General features: G+C 31.8%; 1 protein-coding gene across 2 annotated transcripts in view; it reads right to left on the bottom strand.

Annotated features, from left to right (window-relative positions):
* Positions 1-14,519, bottom strand: part of Cen (cerebellar degeneration-related protein 2-like) — a 36,688-nt gene that overhangs the window by 6,576 nt on the left and 15,593 nt on the right. For both annotated transcript variants that reach the window (XM_080174344.1, XM_080174343.1), the window contains 5 exons: positions 13,535-13,642; positions 7,057-7,257; positions 6,693-6,754; positions 3,958-4,072; positions 3,226-3,621 (listed from right to left, as the gene is read on the bottom strand). In XM_080174344.1, coding sequence (XP_080030470.1) covers positions 3,226-3,621; positions 3,958-4,072; positions 6,693-6,754; positions 7,057-7,257; positions 13,535-13,642 — 882 coding nt within the window. The remainder of the gene's footprint in view (positions 1-3,225; positions 3,622-3,957; positions 4,073-6,692; positions 6,755-7,056; positions 7,258-13,534; positions 13,643-14,519) is intronic.

Here is a 14,519-nt window from a genome sequence, read left to right as displayed (position 1 = left end):
TTTTAATTTTATATCTTATCCTTCTCGTCTGCCCAACTCTCTTATTTACTAAGTATATTTGCGATAACTTTTATTTAATGAAATCTTCCAATTTTTAACATGTACAAAACGGCCTGCTTAATTGCTTCAAGATCCATGTCAGATCTATATAGGAAATAAATGTCTATAAACGAGCTCAAGTTTTCCAAGGAATATTTGTTTAAAACTCAAAGTGCTCCAATAATCCATAATAAACTCTCATTGCCCAGAACGATAAGACCCATTATTTTACTTAATTAAAAATAAATTCCTTTTTTTAATTTCATGTTGCTATTTACCTTATATCAATGTATTTAATTTCTAATCATAAAAAAGAAAATTTAGATTTATAATATAATAAATTTAAGAAAACTCTATTTTAAAAGAATTCGATTGTGGCGACACTTTGTGTGTTCAAATATTAAACTAAAATTGTAATCATCATCATTAACCCTTTGGTGATGGTAATGTAAAGAAAAAAATATAATTTAAAAAATATTTACTTTCTTTTAGATAGTAATGCCGGGTGAGGAAAATAGATTTATTGAGAAATAGATATGCATATAGAAAACTAGCCAATAGGGAGATAATTATGTCGAGCCAACTCTAGTAAAGAATAAATGTGACTCCCTTTGTCCGTTAACAACTGACTGGATGGTATCGTTTCGGTAGCTTTTCTCCTATTTCTCCTATTATCCCTGCGGGCCAATCATTAATATTTAATAATAATAATAATGTTTTTTGGTGCTGCTAGGTACCCCCTAGCTTAGGAGATAGCACATACAATACTCTAAATTGCTGCTATCTATCGACAATTTAGAGTTTACATTATGATGTTTAGTCTCATACAAAAATAAAATAATATATACTAAGAGTTTAATTATTAACTAAATATAAATTGGTGGAAAAGGAAAATTTTCAGGATATTTACCTAATCTATCAAAAGCTACTATGAAAATACGATAAAAAGCCCCTTACGGTGCGATGTTACGTAACCGACAATTCTCGAAAATTGTTCATAAGTGTGGCAGTGGGGTGAAGAGGGAGGTATTGATAGTCCACCGAAATAATATACGAATTTATTGAATCTTCTATTAATATCAGAATGTAAATCTTTTTAATGAATTCACGTCAAGAATATTTTAGTTTAGAATTATATTCATCAAAATTTCTGTGACGTATTCCATTTATGATAATAATCATCAAGTTAGGATAAAAAATGAATGAGAGCAGATTTATGGATGTAATTTAATAAAATACTAGGGCAAGGGGTCTATGCTTTATAAGGAAGCTTTATATGAGCGCTAAACAACTAAATTAAAAGCCGCATGATTATAATCGATATTTATGTTGTACCAAATTTTCATGTACTCTAAAGTGATACCCCCAGATGGCTAAAACAAAACGATACCCCACATCAATCCACGTTTACCAATTCCCTCCCCTCCTACTAGATGAATCAACTGACCAATAAATGAGCCAGGTCAATATTAGTAACCTAAATTGACGATAAATTTGAATTATTCTAATTTAATTAATGTATTCTTGACTTAAACAAAACATTTAACACAGTATCAAAATCCTTGATATCTTTCAGACATTGGTAAATTCTACAATTTACCCCAGTATGAGGTATGGATAAATATGTAAGAATCCTCTGATAAATGTTAATCTTTGCTTTTCTCATTCAATTGTAAGAAAGATGTTAAACGTGACAAATACAAAAATTAGCTTGAAGAATTGTTTGAAATATTGTCAAATTTCCTGATGTAATACAGTAGGACCAAAATCAGAATATCCAAACATAAAATCTAAAAATAAAAAACAAACATGCAGAAACTTAGAAATAATAAACAAAAATTGTGAATCATGCATTTTAAAAAAGATTGGGATCGACTCTTAAATATAAAGAAAGGTTTCTTTAAAAACCTGTTCTCGGCAAAATGGTTGGCTGAACAAAAAAGTTTCCTCAATAACAAGAATGACATTGCAATAATGCACAGCAAGCGCGCAGCTAAACAACCGTACAATTTTCTATCAAGGCTAATCTAGTTATTTTTCAGCCAGTTATTTTGGTGAAAGCAGCCTTTCAAGTAACTTCCAAAAACACCTTGCCTAGATCCCAAAAGTGAACTATTTACATTAAATTTGTGTGAAGAGTTTTGCAACTTAAAAAGAGTATTTATTTTATTTTTTTCATTTAAAGTTTTTAGAAAACTTGAAAACAAGTCTCTATAATTAATTGTATAACAAGTATGTTGGTTCTACTGTTCTTAACTTGGGATCTAAAGGAATGAGACAATGGCCGATAAATAGATATACATCCCCAATGATGATAAACTAAATTACCCTGTCTGTACATTAAAATTAGTCGTTGGACACTCAACTAAATAAACCAAACAAATAAAACTCAATAAAAGTCCCAAATGTTGTTAAGCCAACTAATAAGAAAATGTTATTATAAGACTTTGGGGACTGATTGAATTTACAGCCCAATGTCCCCTTAATTCATGGTTTTTAAATAACAAACTCTTCACCTCAAATTCATTTAGAGGAAAACACTTTACACTAAGATTTTACTACAAAAAAATATACAAATACTTTAAATCTAAATATCATTAAAAAATAGTGGAGTGTTTGTGTGTCTGTTATATGTTTATAGTGCTAACTCCCAGAGACCTTAAGGGATAAGACAATGGACCATAAATTGATATACCTTCTTAATGATGATACACAAAATCACCCCTTCTCTACAACAAATAATGGATGAAAAGTTAAGACACTGCTAGTTAAACCCAAAATATCAAGACTACTAACGAGAGAAAATAAAATATTAACAGTACAATTTATAGTCCATTGTCCTATCTCCCAAATGTTAAGTAAATGGAGTTGAATTTGAAAGGAACGAAAAAAAATTAATACCCATTTACTTAATCTTATAACCAAAGCTCAACCTCATAAATTTAAAATTTTGTGCTGAAAGAAAAACTACATGCATATTTAAGTTCTGATAGTTTAAGCATTATTAATTAATTAATTCATAAAGTTTTCAAAAATCTAATATTAACAATTCTTCTATTATGACCATACTAAGTTTATCCAATAAGGAGAAATATTTAATTCATAAATTTTTACTTGAAAATACCAGAACTTAAATACCATTTAAGTGTTTACGTGTATGAAAAGAAGTAAAATTAATCTTCTTACCTTTTGATCTTCAGCAAGTCTTGTATCAGATTTAATGTTATGAACCACCATATTGTCTATTTCTGACGTGTCAGCAACTATTTCAACTGCTGAACTTGAAGCTGCCTGATGACAGTCTACTGTGCTTGCAGTAGCAACTGCTGTTTCATCCTTAGATATGGCATTAACATCACCAAACTCATTCGTAGAGTCAGCTGATTTGTTTACTGCATGGTCAGCTGATTGATACAATGACTTTGTTGCAGGGTCAGCTGATTGATCACGTGACTTTACCGCTAGGTCAGCTGATTGGTCGCGTAACTTTACTGCTGGGTCAGCTGATTGATCACGTGACTTGATTGCTGGGTCAGCTGATTGATCACGTGATACAAGCTCCTTCTCTTCGCTTTGGCTATCCTAAAAATTTAATAATTTACTTGTATGCATAATGGGTTCAATAAATTAATCTATTTTTCAAATTTTAAATATTAACTATCTATATCATATATGTCTATCAATCTGAATAAATAAATTTCTTATACCACTCTGTTTTTCTATATTTCTACATATCTATGTCTATTTATCTATCTTTTTTTATATATTTGTTTTTTACTGACTATTTCTCTATCTATTTGTCTATCAGTCTATCCATCTTTCTATCTATCTATTTTTCATTTTATCTAGATATATGTCTGTATCTGATTATTTATTTTTAAACCTATCCATAAATTTCTTACACTAGTATCGTTCTACCTTGGTATTATGGGATAAGGTTCTGCTATTTAATTCTTTAACTTTGTTCATGAGTTGAAGACAGTCAGCTTTCAACACCTCACTGCACAAACAATTATGGGTCGGTGGGTTCAATCTGAAACAAAATACATATTTACACCTGGCTGTGTAAGTAAAGGTTTGCAAAAAAAATCGGATAATCAGCTACAGGGTGGCTGAACCACAAATTTACTTCTTAAAACAAAAAGTTGAAGATTTTTAATACGGTGTTTGAAGATTTTTTACTACTAAAATACTACCGAATCTCCGATTTTATACATGAGCCCTCCTTGGTTTTTCAAAGTAAGATACAATATTAATAATTTATATTGTAACTGTCGCATATCTAAGACAACCTTGTTGCCCTAAGATTGCAATACCTTTTTCTTGAAGTCCTAATTATGTCCTATACGCCTTATGGTATGGTTAAGTCCATTACCATAGAGAGATATGTATATAGATTCATAGAAAGTTAACCAAAATTAAATAGCGAAACAGAAAGACATATGAGGAGAGTGAAGAGAAAAAGAAAAATGAAAAACATGGTTTAGAAAAAAAAATCTAGTATCGAATTATTGACAGTTTTCCGCGGTTTGTAAAATAAAAAAAATTTACGAATAATTCCAGTTTCGTTGGACTCAATGGCCAACCAAACTAATACTTTTTCTATGGTTTATCTTTTTATTCGTAGTAAATGTCTGTAATACGATATGTGGTTTTTCAGTGTGACCCATAACCGGTTTTACTACAGCAGATATTAATTGGTTTGAAGTCATACTAAAAAATTAAATATTAAAACTATAGAAAGGAAAAATATAAAGGAGTAAATTTATTTTTGTATTTTCCATTATATTTTATTTGTATCGACAGGGAACAAAGTAATTACATTAGTTTTACATTACTACCAGCAATTTAAACATGGGTAAATTTGCAAAATGCTAAAGCGACCAATATAAGCTAGATTAAAACCGGTTCTCAGCCATACATCCGCGGAAAGGTGTCTATAATACAATGCGATAAATAATTATTTTAGAATAATTTTCTCATATGTTAAAAAGCAATTTCTAACCCGACGGGGCCTACCGAAATATTACCTAACCAAATTAAACATTAAAAGTAAGTTTTAAAACTGTAAATTGATAAGAATTGGTCAACAAAAAGCAAATAAAAACTTTTGTTAACACAAAAGCAAATTCCATATTTTCGTTTGAAGTGAACAGTTCATAAATTTATCATCCCCGGAGGGATGGGGAACATTTCAAAATGTAAAACACGATTTAAGTATTGAATTTGAGTTTAAATAAATTTGTAATTTCCTAAAAAGTTTCTGCCGAACACTGACATCCCCCCCTCACCCAAATTTTTAAAGTCAATTGAAAATAAAGGAGGGGGTAAGTAGTTTTTTTTCCTATGCCAAACCCCTGTGGGGCCTATTTCTGCGGTCACACTAACGCTGCAAGGCTAACCCTTAACCAAATCTAACCTAACTTTACCTAACCTAAAGTAAAAAAAAAACATACAAACACATACCTTCGCTTATTTTTCAATTTATTTAAAAAATGAGGTAGGGGTGGGTAAAGGGGTTTCAGGTAATTCGTGAGAAAGAACCGAAAAATTTACTTTTCCCTGGTGTCCTGGTTATTAATTCTATGACAAGGGCGCAGCAAGAACATTAATTCAGGAATAATCTAATTAATAATGAAAGTAATGAAAAGTGCTGATGTGATTATTGATACTATATCTACCAGGGATAAGACAATGCAGGATAAATTGATTTATATCCCAAGTAATTTTGAAAAATTTAGACATTACTAGTTTGAACCAACCAATCAAGGCATGATAAAAACCTCAACGTTTTTGAGCCCAACGAATATGGCTTTTGTCCCTAAATAAAAAAATATTAAAAATCAAACAATAATTTTCATATAAAGGGTGTGCAAAAAAAATGCGCACATTTTTAAAATTGAAATTGCGCGGCTTGTTTAAATAGTAGAAAAATGTTAAACATACCGTTAGAACCGCTAATTTTTTTTGGAAATACAAGAACGATTCCTGTGCTACGTATAGTTAGGGAGCTACGTGTTAACATGTCTCAACTGACTTAAAACTTGACTTGCGAGTATATTAGTAAATATAAGACAATAATTTTTGCAAAAAAACGTGCATACATTTTTAAAATTCAAATTGCGCGGCTTGTCCATGTCCGCATTTTTTTTGCACACCCTTTATGTTTTGATGAAATTAATATCAATCTGAACCTTTTTTGTTAAGAGCCATTTAAAAAGGTGGATAAATTGTCACGCTAAAAAAAATAATCATTTTAGTTCCTTACTATTGCATACAGTATTATACTTCTTACCATCTTTAATACTAACTGAGATATCAAGATATTATTCCATATGTTAGTATTGCGTAACTTTTTAAAGCAAATCCTATTTTATTAAGCTTTATCATGATTGTAAAATATTTATAACATTAAAGATGTTAGGTTTAAACACAAAAGACATAATTTAGACACAAATCATAGTAATGTGATAAAATTATGATTTTTATAATATTAAAAATAAATGACAACTTTTAAAAATCAAATAATTTCGTTCCATTTTAAGTAACAAAATCTTTACTGAAAAAAATACGTCTCTATCTTTAATATTAACTGAGATATTAAGATATTTAGTGTCCATATGTTATTATTATGATGGTGATATTATAACAACCTGTTGAATCTACTACTGGAGATAGATTGTGTGCCAGAACCAGAGCTAACATCATCCTGTGACAAGTGCACTCTCAAAACAACAAATAAAAACTAACAGCCAACTTTACTAAAATGTACCCCGATTATATAAAGCATAGCAGTAGTAAATTAAGGCCTATATTAACTCAAAACCGGGCATTACAAACTAATACTTTCCGTTACCGGCGTTGGTTTTTTTAATTTACGGACGCCTATCCCTAGGATTACCATTACTTAACCTAAAGTAAGCGCCGAAAATATTTTTTTTCTCTCGTTTTTAGTCCATATGTTATATAAGGGTAACTACCAAAAAAATTATTCGTTTTGTGTGCACTTTCCTGTGATGTTTGTATACCCTGCGGGTGGTGTGTAGCCCACGCCCTCCCATCCTCATCTCCCCCCTCCCTCCAGCTGGCCTCCAGTTGGGTAAGGATATGGTGGCAGCCTCTATGGCTGGGGTCATGGGTGTGAGAGTGGGGGGAGTCAGTGTCCCCCTTGCCCCCACAACAGCTAAGAGAGTTGTTCTCGCAGAGAAGGGCCACAACCTAAAAATATACACACTTACAATAAAAATAATAATCATGGAAAAATATTCTTAAAAATGACTAATTATAGAAGACTTATTGCAAATAGACATGATGGGACAAATTGCCTTAAGATAGAAGACCTAATGGACAAAAGATCTAAAGACAAAAGACCTTAAAAGATTTAGCTTTTAAAATAATTATGCTGTATGAAACTTTGCAATAACAAAGAAAACTTTCATGCTATTTTTATTACTATTTTGTGTGACTCTACAGTGAAGCTTTTTATAGACAAAGCATCCATTTTCCAGATGCCTTCAAACCTGTTTAATATCCGATGGATTAGAATTATTTTTTTACTTTCATTTTACTATCTATCTATTACAATACGATGCGATATCTAACTATTTTTTTTCACTTTAAAATTATGTATCCTTTTATTAAATCTAATTTATTAGTTTGTGTGTGTGTGTGTGTGTGAGTGTGTGTGTGTGTGTGTGTGTGTGAATGATGTACCAAAATAGACTCGAAAATCATTCATTCTTAGACGTATATACGTGAGTTCAAAGTATATCAATCCATGGAGGGAGGGGACATTGGGCTCTTTATTACACTAGTCCCCAAAGTTTTATTTTAACGTTTTCTTATTTGTTGGTTTAACAACTTTGGGGATTTTTATTAAATTTTAATCGGTAGGCTCATTCAGTTGAGTGTCCAAACGATTCAACAACTATATGTAATCTACAGAGAGGAAATTTTGTTATTCATCATTGGGGATGAACATTCATTTATTGGCCATTGTCTTATCATATTATTTCCCTGATATCAATCATATAAGTCTAGTAAGATCTTATAAACAGCTTAATAGATTTTACTATAATTTTCAGGAAAGTCTTGGGCCAAAGTAGGTTAATAACTTATTTTAGTTACTTTGAAAATAAGAAAACTAGAGTATTAGAAAGAGCGAGAGAGAGAAAGAGAGAGGGAGAAAGAGAGAGAGATAGAAAGAGAGAAAAGGAAAGATATTTAAAAAGAATGACGTCAAATAAATGATATATACAGGGTGCGCCACATAAATCCGGACTTTTTCTTATTTTTAAAAAAATGAAAATAAAATCGTCAATTTTAAAGATTTTATTGAATTTTAAAAACTGGGAAGCAAACTAGCTATATGACTATTAGATTATTCAATAAAATCGCCGCCAGCCTCAATCACCGCCTCTACCCGCCCCCTGAACCGCCCCCAGACCCTGGTCACCATGTCCCTGTCCAAGCTGGCGAAGTTCTCATTCATAGTGGCAATGAGGGAGGTCTTTGTGGTATGGGCGCGTCTATTGGTTCATGCTTTAATGGCGCTCCAGGCCCAAAAGTCAATTGGATGAAGATCGGGGCTGCTGAGAGGCCATATCTCCTTAGGGACGTGAGTAACTGCAGGATCCAAATTCACCCATCTTTCAAGCTACTCTTCGACACGGCGGCTCTCATTTGGGCCACAATTAAGCTAGAACAACGTTCAATACTTTTTTGGAAATGGCATGAAGATTAAGCTAGAGTTATTATCGCAACACATAGTCTAAAACGAGTTTTAAGGTTACAAATGGGCCCATGTAGTCGAGAACCGAGAAATTTTCACGAATTTTCACGATTTTTGACGTTTTTGACATCTCAAAATCTGCCACGTTTCACTTTGATGGAGTACTACGGCCAAGCCATTTCAGATAGAGAGCTCTAGTCTTTTCTAGTGTCTTACTTGTGTATCTAACAGTATCCCCAGCAAGTTGCATAACTCTACCTCACCTACAGATGGGCTGAGGTCACATTTAGTGGGCCCTAGTCAAGAATCCAGGGTAAACTATCAGCGCGTTTCGATTCTGCCATGTTGAACATAAGCGCTGCCAGCTCGGAGAACACGTCCTTTATCGTCTAAAAATTTTTATGGGCAAAAAGGTAATTACACAAGCTTTTTATAGTGTGGTCAAACGTCATGATTGGTCAAGTAGTTTTGGTGCTATGGCCGTTTGAAAAAAGTCCGGATTTATGTGGCGCACCCTGTATTTCATATGTAATAAATATATAACACGTAAGGATTTGCTTCATCTAATTGTGCCATTTTTGTTAGAATTTACCTAATTACCTGTTTGAAACGTATAGAAAGTAATTTTATATAAAGCTTCATAGTCCCTTTTGACTGAACATCATTCATGGAATATAAGGTAAATAACATCCAACAGACAACCAACCATTTGATTGCACGATATTTATCCTAGCGGGTATATATTTTCGGAGGATGTTTCTGTGGTAGTCGGACAGACGGACTGTCATTTCCTAGAGCATACTACGATCCGAGACTCCCGGCAAATACAGATGTTAAAGCTCCACCCATCACATTCCTAAGCCAGCTCATTCTTCCATTGTTTGACCGTCAAAGAAAGCGGTCAAAGTTATCACCCACCGATACGGACTCGCTCAGTAGGGTTGAACTGCTTCACCCCTACCACATTGACATTAAAATGACAACAGGCTTTATGATTGTCTGTATTAAACCACATAAAGCTAAAACCCATATTTATTTTGGTTAAACGAGGGGTGGGGGGATGAGGCTGTAAAGAGTTTTGGGCGCGCTTCGCGCATTTCCCTAACAAACCCTGTGCACGCCACTGAAAAAAAACTATTTCGATGAATTATTGTTTTGCAAAAATATTTCCTTGCCTAAGAAAAACGTACTTATGTTATTTTTAATCTAAACTCGTCATAAATAATTCTCATAAAAACAGATAACTCAACAAATTATTCATATTTATCTTAAAACATTATTCTAAAAATAAAATAGCCGGAAAAAATACCGGGTTCTTTTTGAAGATTCATTTAAATCAATCGGTTCATAATCTTAAGCTACAGACAGAATTCAGAAAAATCTAATTACTTTCTATAATAGAATGGTAAAATCAGAAAGTACTGTTTGAACTAATTAATCGTGTTTTGCAATTAAACTGTACATGCATTTTAATTACGGAAAACTTTAATGCTTAATGCTACATTAGAAAGCAATCCATCTTGTTTTACCGCCCATAAATACGCCAGGCCCAGTTAGAAAAAAAGGATTTAGAATAGTAAAATTATTACGTAGGAGGTTTTACACCAACCTTTATTATACCATAGAATAAATACAGATATTTTAACATGAAGCTTTTTTGGTAAGTAATTTTTATTACTTTTTAGAATACAAGTGACTGCGCCCTTAGATTCTAAGGGCTCTGTATTTTAAGTGTAGGGAAGAGCAAGACTTAAATCTGTAATGTTAATAAAAAAGCATAAAACCACCACTGGACATTGTGAAGCTTCCCTAAATGAAAAATTATTGGCTAAGAAGTTATCGAAATCTTAAGCTACAAACAAACAACTCCTACTACTTACTACTTTATATAATAGAAAAGATAGACAGATAAATAAATTGTTAGAGAGAAAACTAAACTGCGAACCAAAAAAATAGGCAAATCTGAATTTGCAGAATAGCAGCTTTAATATTCATTTAGGATGATTTTACTGTTAACATAAAAAGTAGATGCATCTTTTGGTTACAAGTTTCCACCGTTCATTTTTTATTAGTCAGCACCAATGAAGCACAAGATCTCAAAAACAGCATTTTGGGTAAAAACTGGTGAACCAAAAAGATATGCAAATCCAAAACAAATCAATAGAAAAACGATTTTTTTGCACTTTTCTTCTGTTTTAAAAATTGATTCTAATAAATAAACAATTTTTTAAGGGATTTATGCATTAACTATTATGAAATGTAGTATAAGGTAGAAATTAATGATTTTTTAAACAAGAAATATTAGAAAAAAAGAAATTCGACCCCTATCACTTTAGAGGACAGTTCCTGACCTCCAGTCTTATGGATGAAGCTGAATACATATTAAAAATAATAATTACTCCCAAAAGTATACAAAAATGATTTTTAATGTGTTAAAAAAATCAATTTTAAAATCTTGATTTTGAGGATGATGGCCTTTAAGATGCTCCTATGGGTAGTGATAGTGAGCCAAATATTATCAAAGTGCATGACCATGATGACAACTTATATATTGAACTATGGTTCAATTTTTGTATTCATAGCAGCCTCCAGCCAAGCAGTATTAAAAAAGAAAAAAAATGTAATTTTAATTACTTCATTGCATAAGGTAAATACTGTCGTATTTAGAAGATGTTATATTTCTTGTCTTGAGGCTCCATTGGAGATTGCTATGACTACAAAAAATGGTACATAAGTTGATAGACAAGTTGTTGTAATGGGCATGTACTTAGATAACATTTGGCTCACCATCATCACCAATAGGAGCATCTAAAAGGACATCATCCTCAAAATCAAGATTTTAAAATGATTTTTTTAACACATTTAAAAACATTTTTGTATACTTTTCAGGGTAATTTCTATCTTTAACATGTATTAGGCTAAATACACTAAACTGGAGGTCAGCCGCTGACCTCTAAAGTGATAGGGGTCGAATTTCTTTTTTCTAATATTTCTTATTTTAAAAAATCATTAATTTCTACCTTATACTACATTTCAGTATAATTAATGCATAAATCCCTTAAAAAATTATTAATTTATCAGAATCAATCTTTAATACAGAAGAAAAGTGCAAAAAAATCGTTTTTCCATTGATTTGTTTTGGATTTGCATATCTTTTTGGTTCACCAGTTTCTACCCAAAATGCTGTTTTTGAGATCTTGTGCTTCATTGGTGCTGATTAATAAAAAATCAACGGTGGAAATTTGTAAAAAAAGATGCATCTACATATTATATTTACAGTAAATTCGTCCCAAATGAATAATGAAGCTGCCATTCTGAAAATTCGGATTTGCCTATTTTTTTGGTTCGCAGTTTAAAAAACAAAAAATAGAAAACAAAAAAGAAAATTGAAGGCAAAAAATGACTGGATAAAAAAGGAAGAAGATATAGTTAGAGAGAGAGAGAGAGAGAGAGAGAGAGAGAGAGAGAGAGAGAGAGAGAGAGAGAGAGAGAGAGAGAGAGAGAGAGAGAGAGAGAGAGAGAGAGAGAGAGAGAGAGAGAGAGAGAGAGAGAGAGAGAGAGAGAGAGAGAGAGAGAGAGAGAGAGAGAGAGAGAGAGAGAGAGAGAGAGAGAGAGAGAGAGAGAGAGAGAAAGAGAAACAGAGAGATTGAGAAAGAGAGAGAGAAAAGGAGAGATAGACAAAAAATGATAGTTAGAAGAGAGTAAAAACAAAAATATTTGGCTACCTCAAAAATATTCTCTATAAATTTTTCATCTATGGTATGCAAAAATGGTGCATGATAATAATTATTTCATGCTTTTCATATTTTTCAGGGAGATAGGGGATATTAAACTGTAAATTATACTCATTGGTTGGCTTAACAAAGTTCAGGTTCTTTATTATTACATTGATTGATTGATTGATTGATTGGTTGCAGCCTATAGTTATGTTCATTAAAAGTGGGAGTGTAGTAAACAAGGTACATTACTTTCTTGTCACTCAAGGCATTACAACCCAATAAAATATTTAACTTGTCAGTGTCCTTTAGTATCTCACAAACTGACGAACATAACCTATTCACATAGATAACCTGCTAGTTATAAAAAATAGAAATAAAATAATATTAGAAGAATTTGACAAAAAGAATGAATAATAAAAGAAATCTAAAGAATGCACTTACTTCTATCATGAGACAGGGTTTAAAAAAGCAATTCTACTCTAAAATTTCATGCAAGTTTGTCAGTTCGTCTGTCAGTATATGCACTTGACACCACCAAAGTTAAATAAAAATGAGGAATTATAAAAAAATTATTTAAATTTTTTTAATTTGTCAATTTATTCCAAAGTTTCGCTAATATTTAGGTAATCATCTTTTTATGTAAAATTATGGGAGATGGTAACAACTTTTAATATGGCCATTCATTTTCAAGTTAATATTCATCCTTTTTCATTGCAAAACCAGCAAAAAATATCATTATGAAATGCAATTCTGATGCCTATCAATTTGACAGTTGCTAATAATACGCAAAAAACTAAATTTTAGGGTAATGTTTTTTTTATGTAATATTCAACATATTTAAAAATATTATAATATATTCGCTTTGCATTCTTTATACAATATTTACTCATTGTAATATTTTATTACCTGTTGCTCCAATCCCCTTATCCTCTTTGCTATCTTTATATAATATGTACTCATTGTGATATTTTATTACTGTTGCTCCAATTCTTTTATTCTCTTTGCATCCTTTATATAATATGTACTCATTGTAATATATTCTTACCTGTTGCTCCAATTCCTTTATTCTCTTTGCATCCTCCATATTTTGTTCCTGCATTGTCTCTAGATCACTAGTTAGCTGTACAACCTCCAACTCTAGCCTGCAAATCTCCTAAATAATGCAAAGGTTTCTCAACTGTGATCAAACCCATGATGGAAATAAACAATACGCATGTAGCCTGCGTTGCCTATAGAAATTATCCACAGACACGTAAGTAAAAAACTTAACTGTTAACACCTGCAAATTACAAAAAAATTATAATCAATACATTCTTGACACAATCTTTCTCCATAGAGCCTTTGTGCTTTGAATAGTGCACCCTATTTCAAGCTGCGTAGAGTCAACAGCATAAAAAAATAAGGTGGACTGACGTTGATGCAGAGTATATTTGCTTCTAAAAAAATTAAGGCCTTTTTTTATTGTATTACAAATAAGGCATTATGCAAACATAACAATAAATTCATACATACTAAGATTTAAAGCTCGGCAGCCGCGTTTAAGCAGATTTAAAAAAAAATTGAAACTTTTACTGAAATAAGAGAAAACACTGCAAAAAAACAGGTTTAGTTATTTTTCAACTTTAAAAAAACGTTGAATTTGTGCTGATGAGTGGCTGCCGAGCCCTGCAATGAACAAGGAAGTAACAACTAAAATTTTAATCTGAATAAGAATACAAAAGAATGAATTTTATTTGAAGAAATAAATTACTTGTTCACTGCTGCCTCATGCTTATCAGATTAAAATATCTTTGCATTGAAAAAAATATTTTGCAGAAAAATATACCATGATAAAAAAATAGGGGGGTGCGGGGGTTCAGTGGTCGAGATAGGGGGGGGGGGGTGCGGGGAGTTCAGTACTCGACTAGAAAGTACCTTTAATTATTTTGAAAATTCGGCCCATTTAGAAAAATTTGAAATTATTATCCAAAAACAAACAAAAAATCCTTTTTTTTTGGTTCTCCTTTACAATGAAGCATCTAAAGACCTAT

Source organism: Acartia tonsa, chromosome 10 (assembly GCF_053477335.1).
Source record: "Acartia tonsa isolate MP-2025a chromosome 10, ASM5347733v1, whole genome shotgun sequence".
In the NCBI taxonomy this organism is placed as follows: Eukaryota; Metazoa; Arthropoda; class Copepoda; order Calanoida; family Acartiidae; genus Acartia; species Acartia tonsa.
The sequence above is the reverse complement of the archived record's forward strand: the minus strand, read 5'-3'. Positions and strand labels throughout refer to the sequence as shown.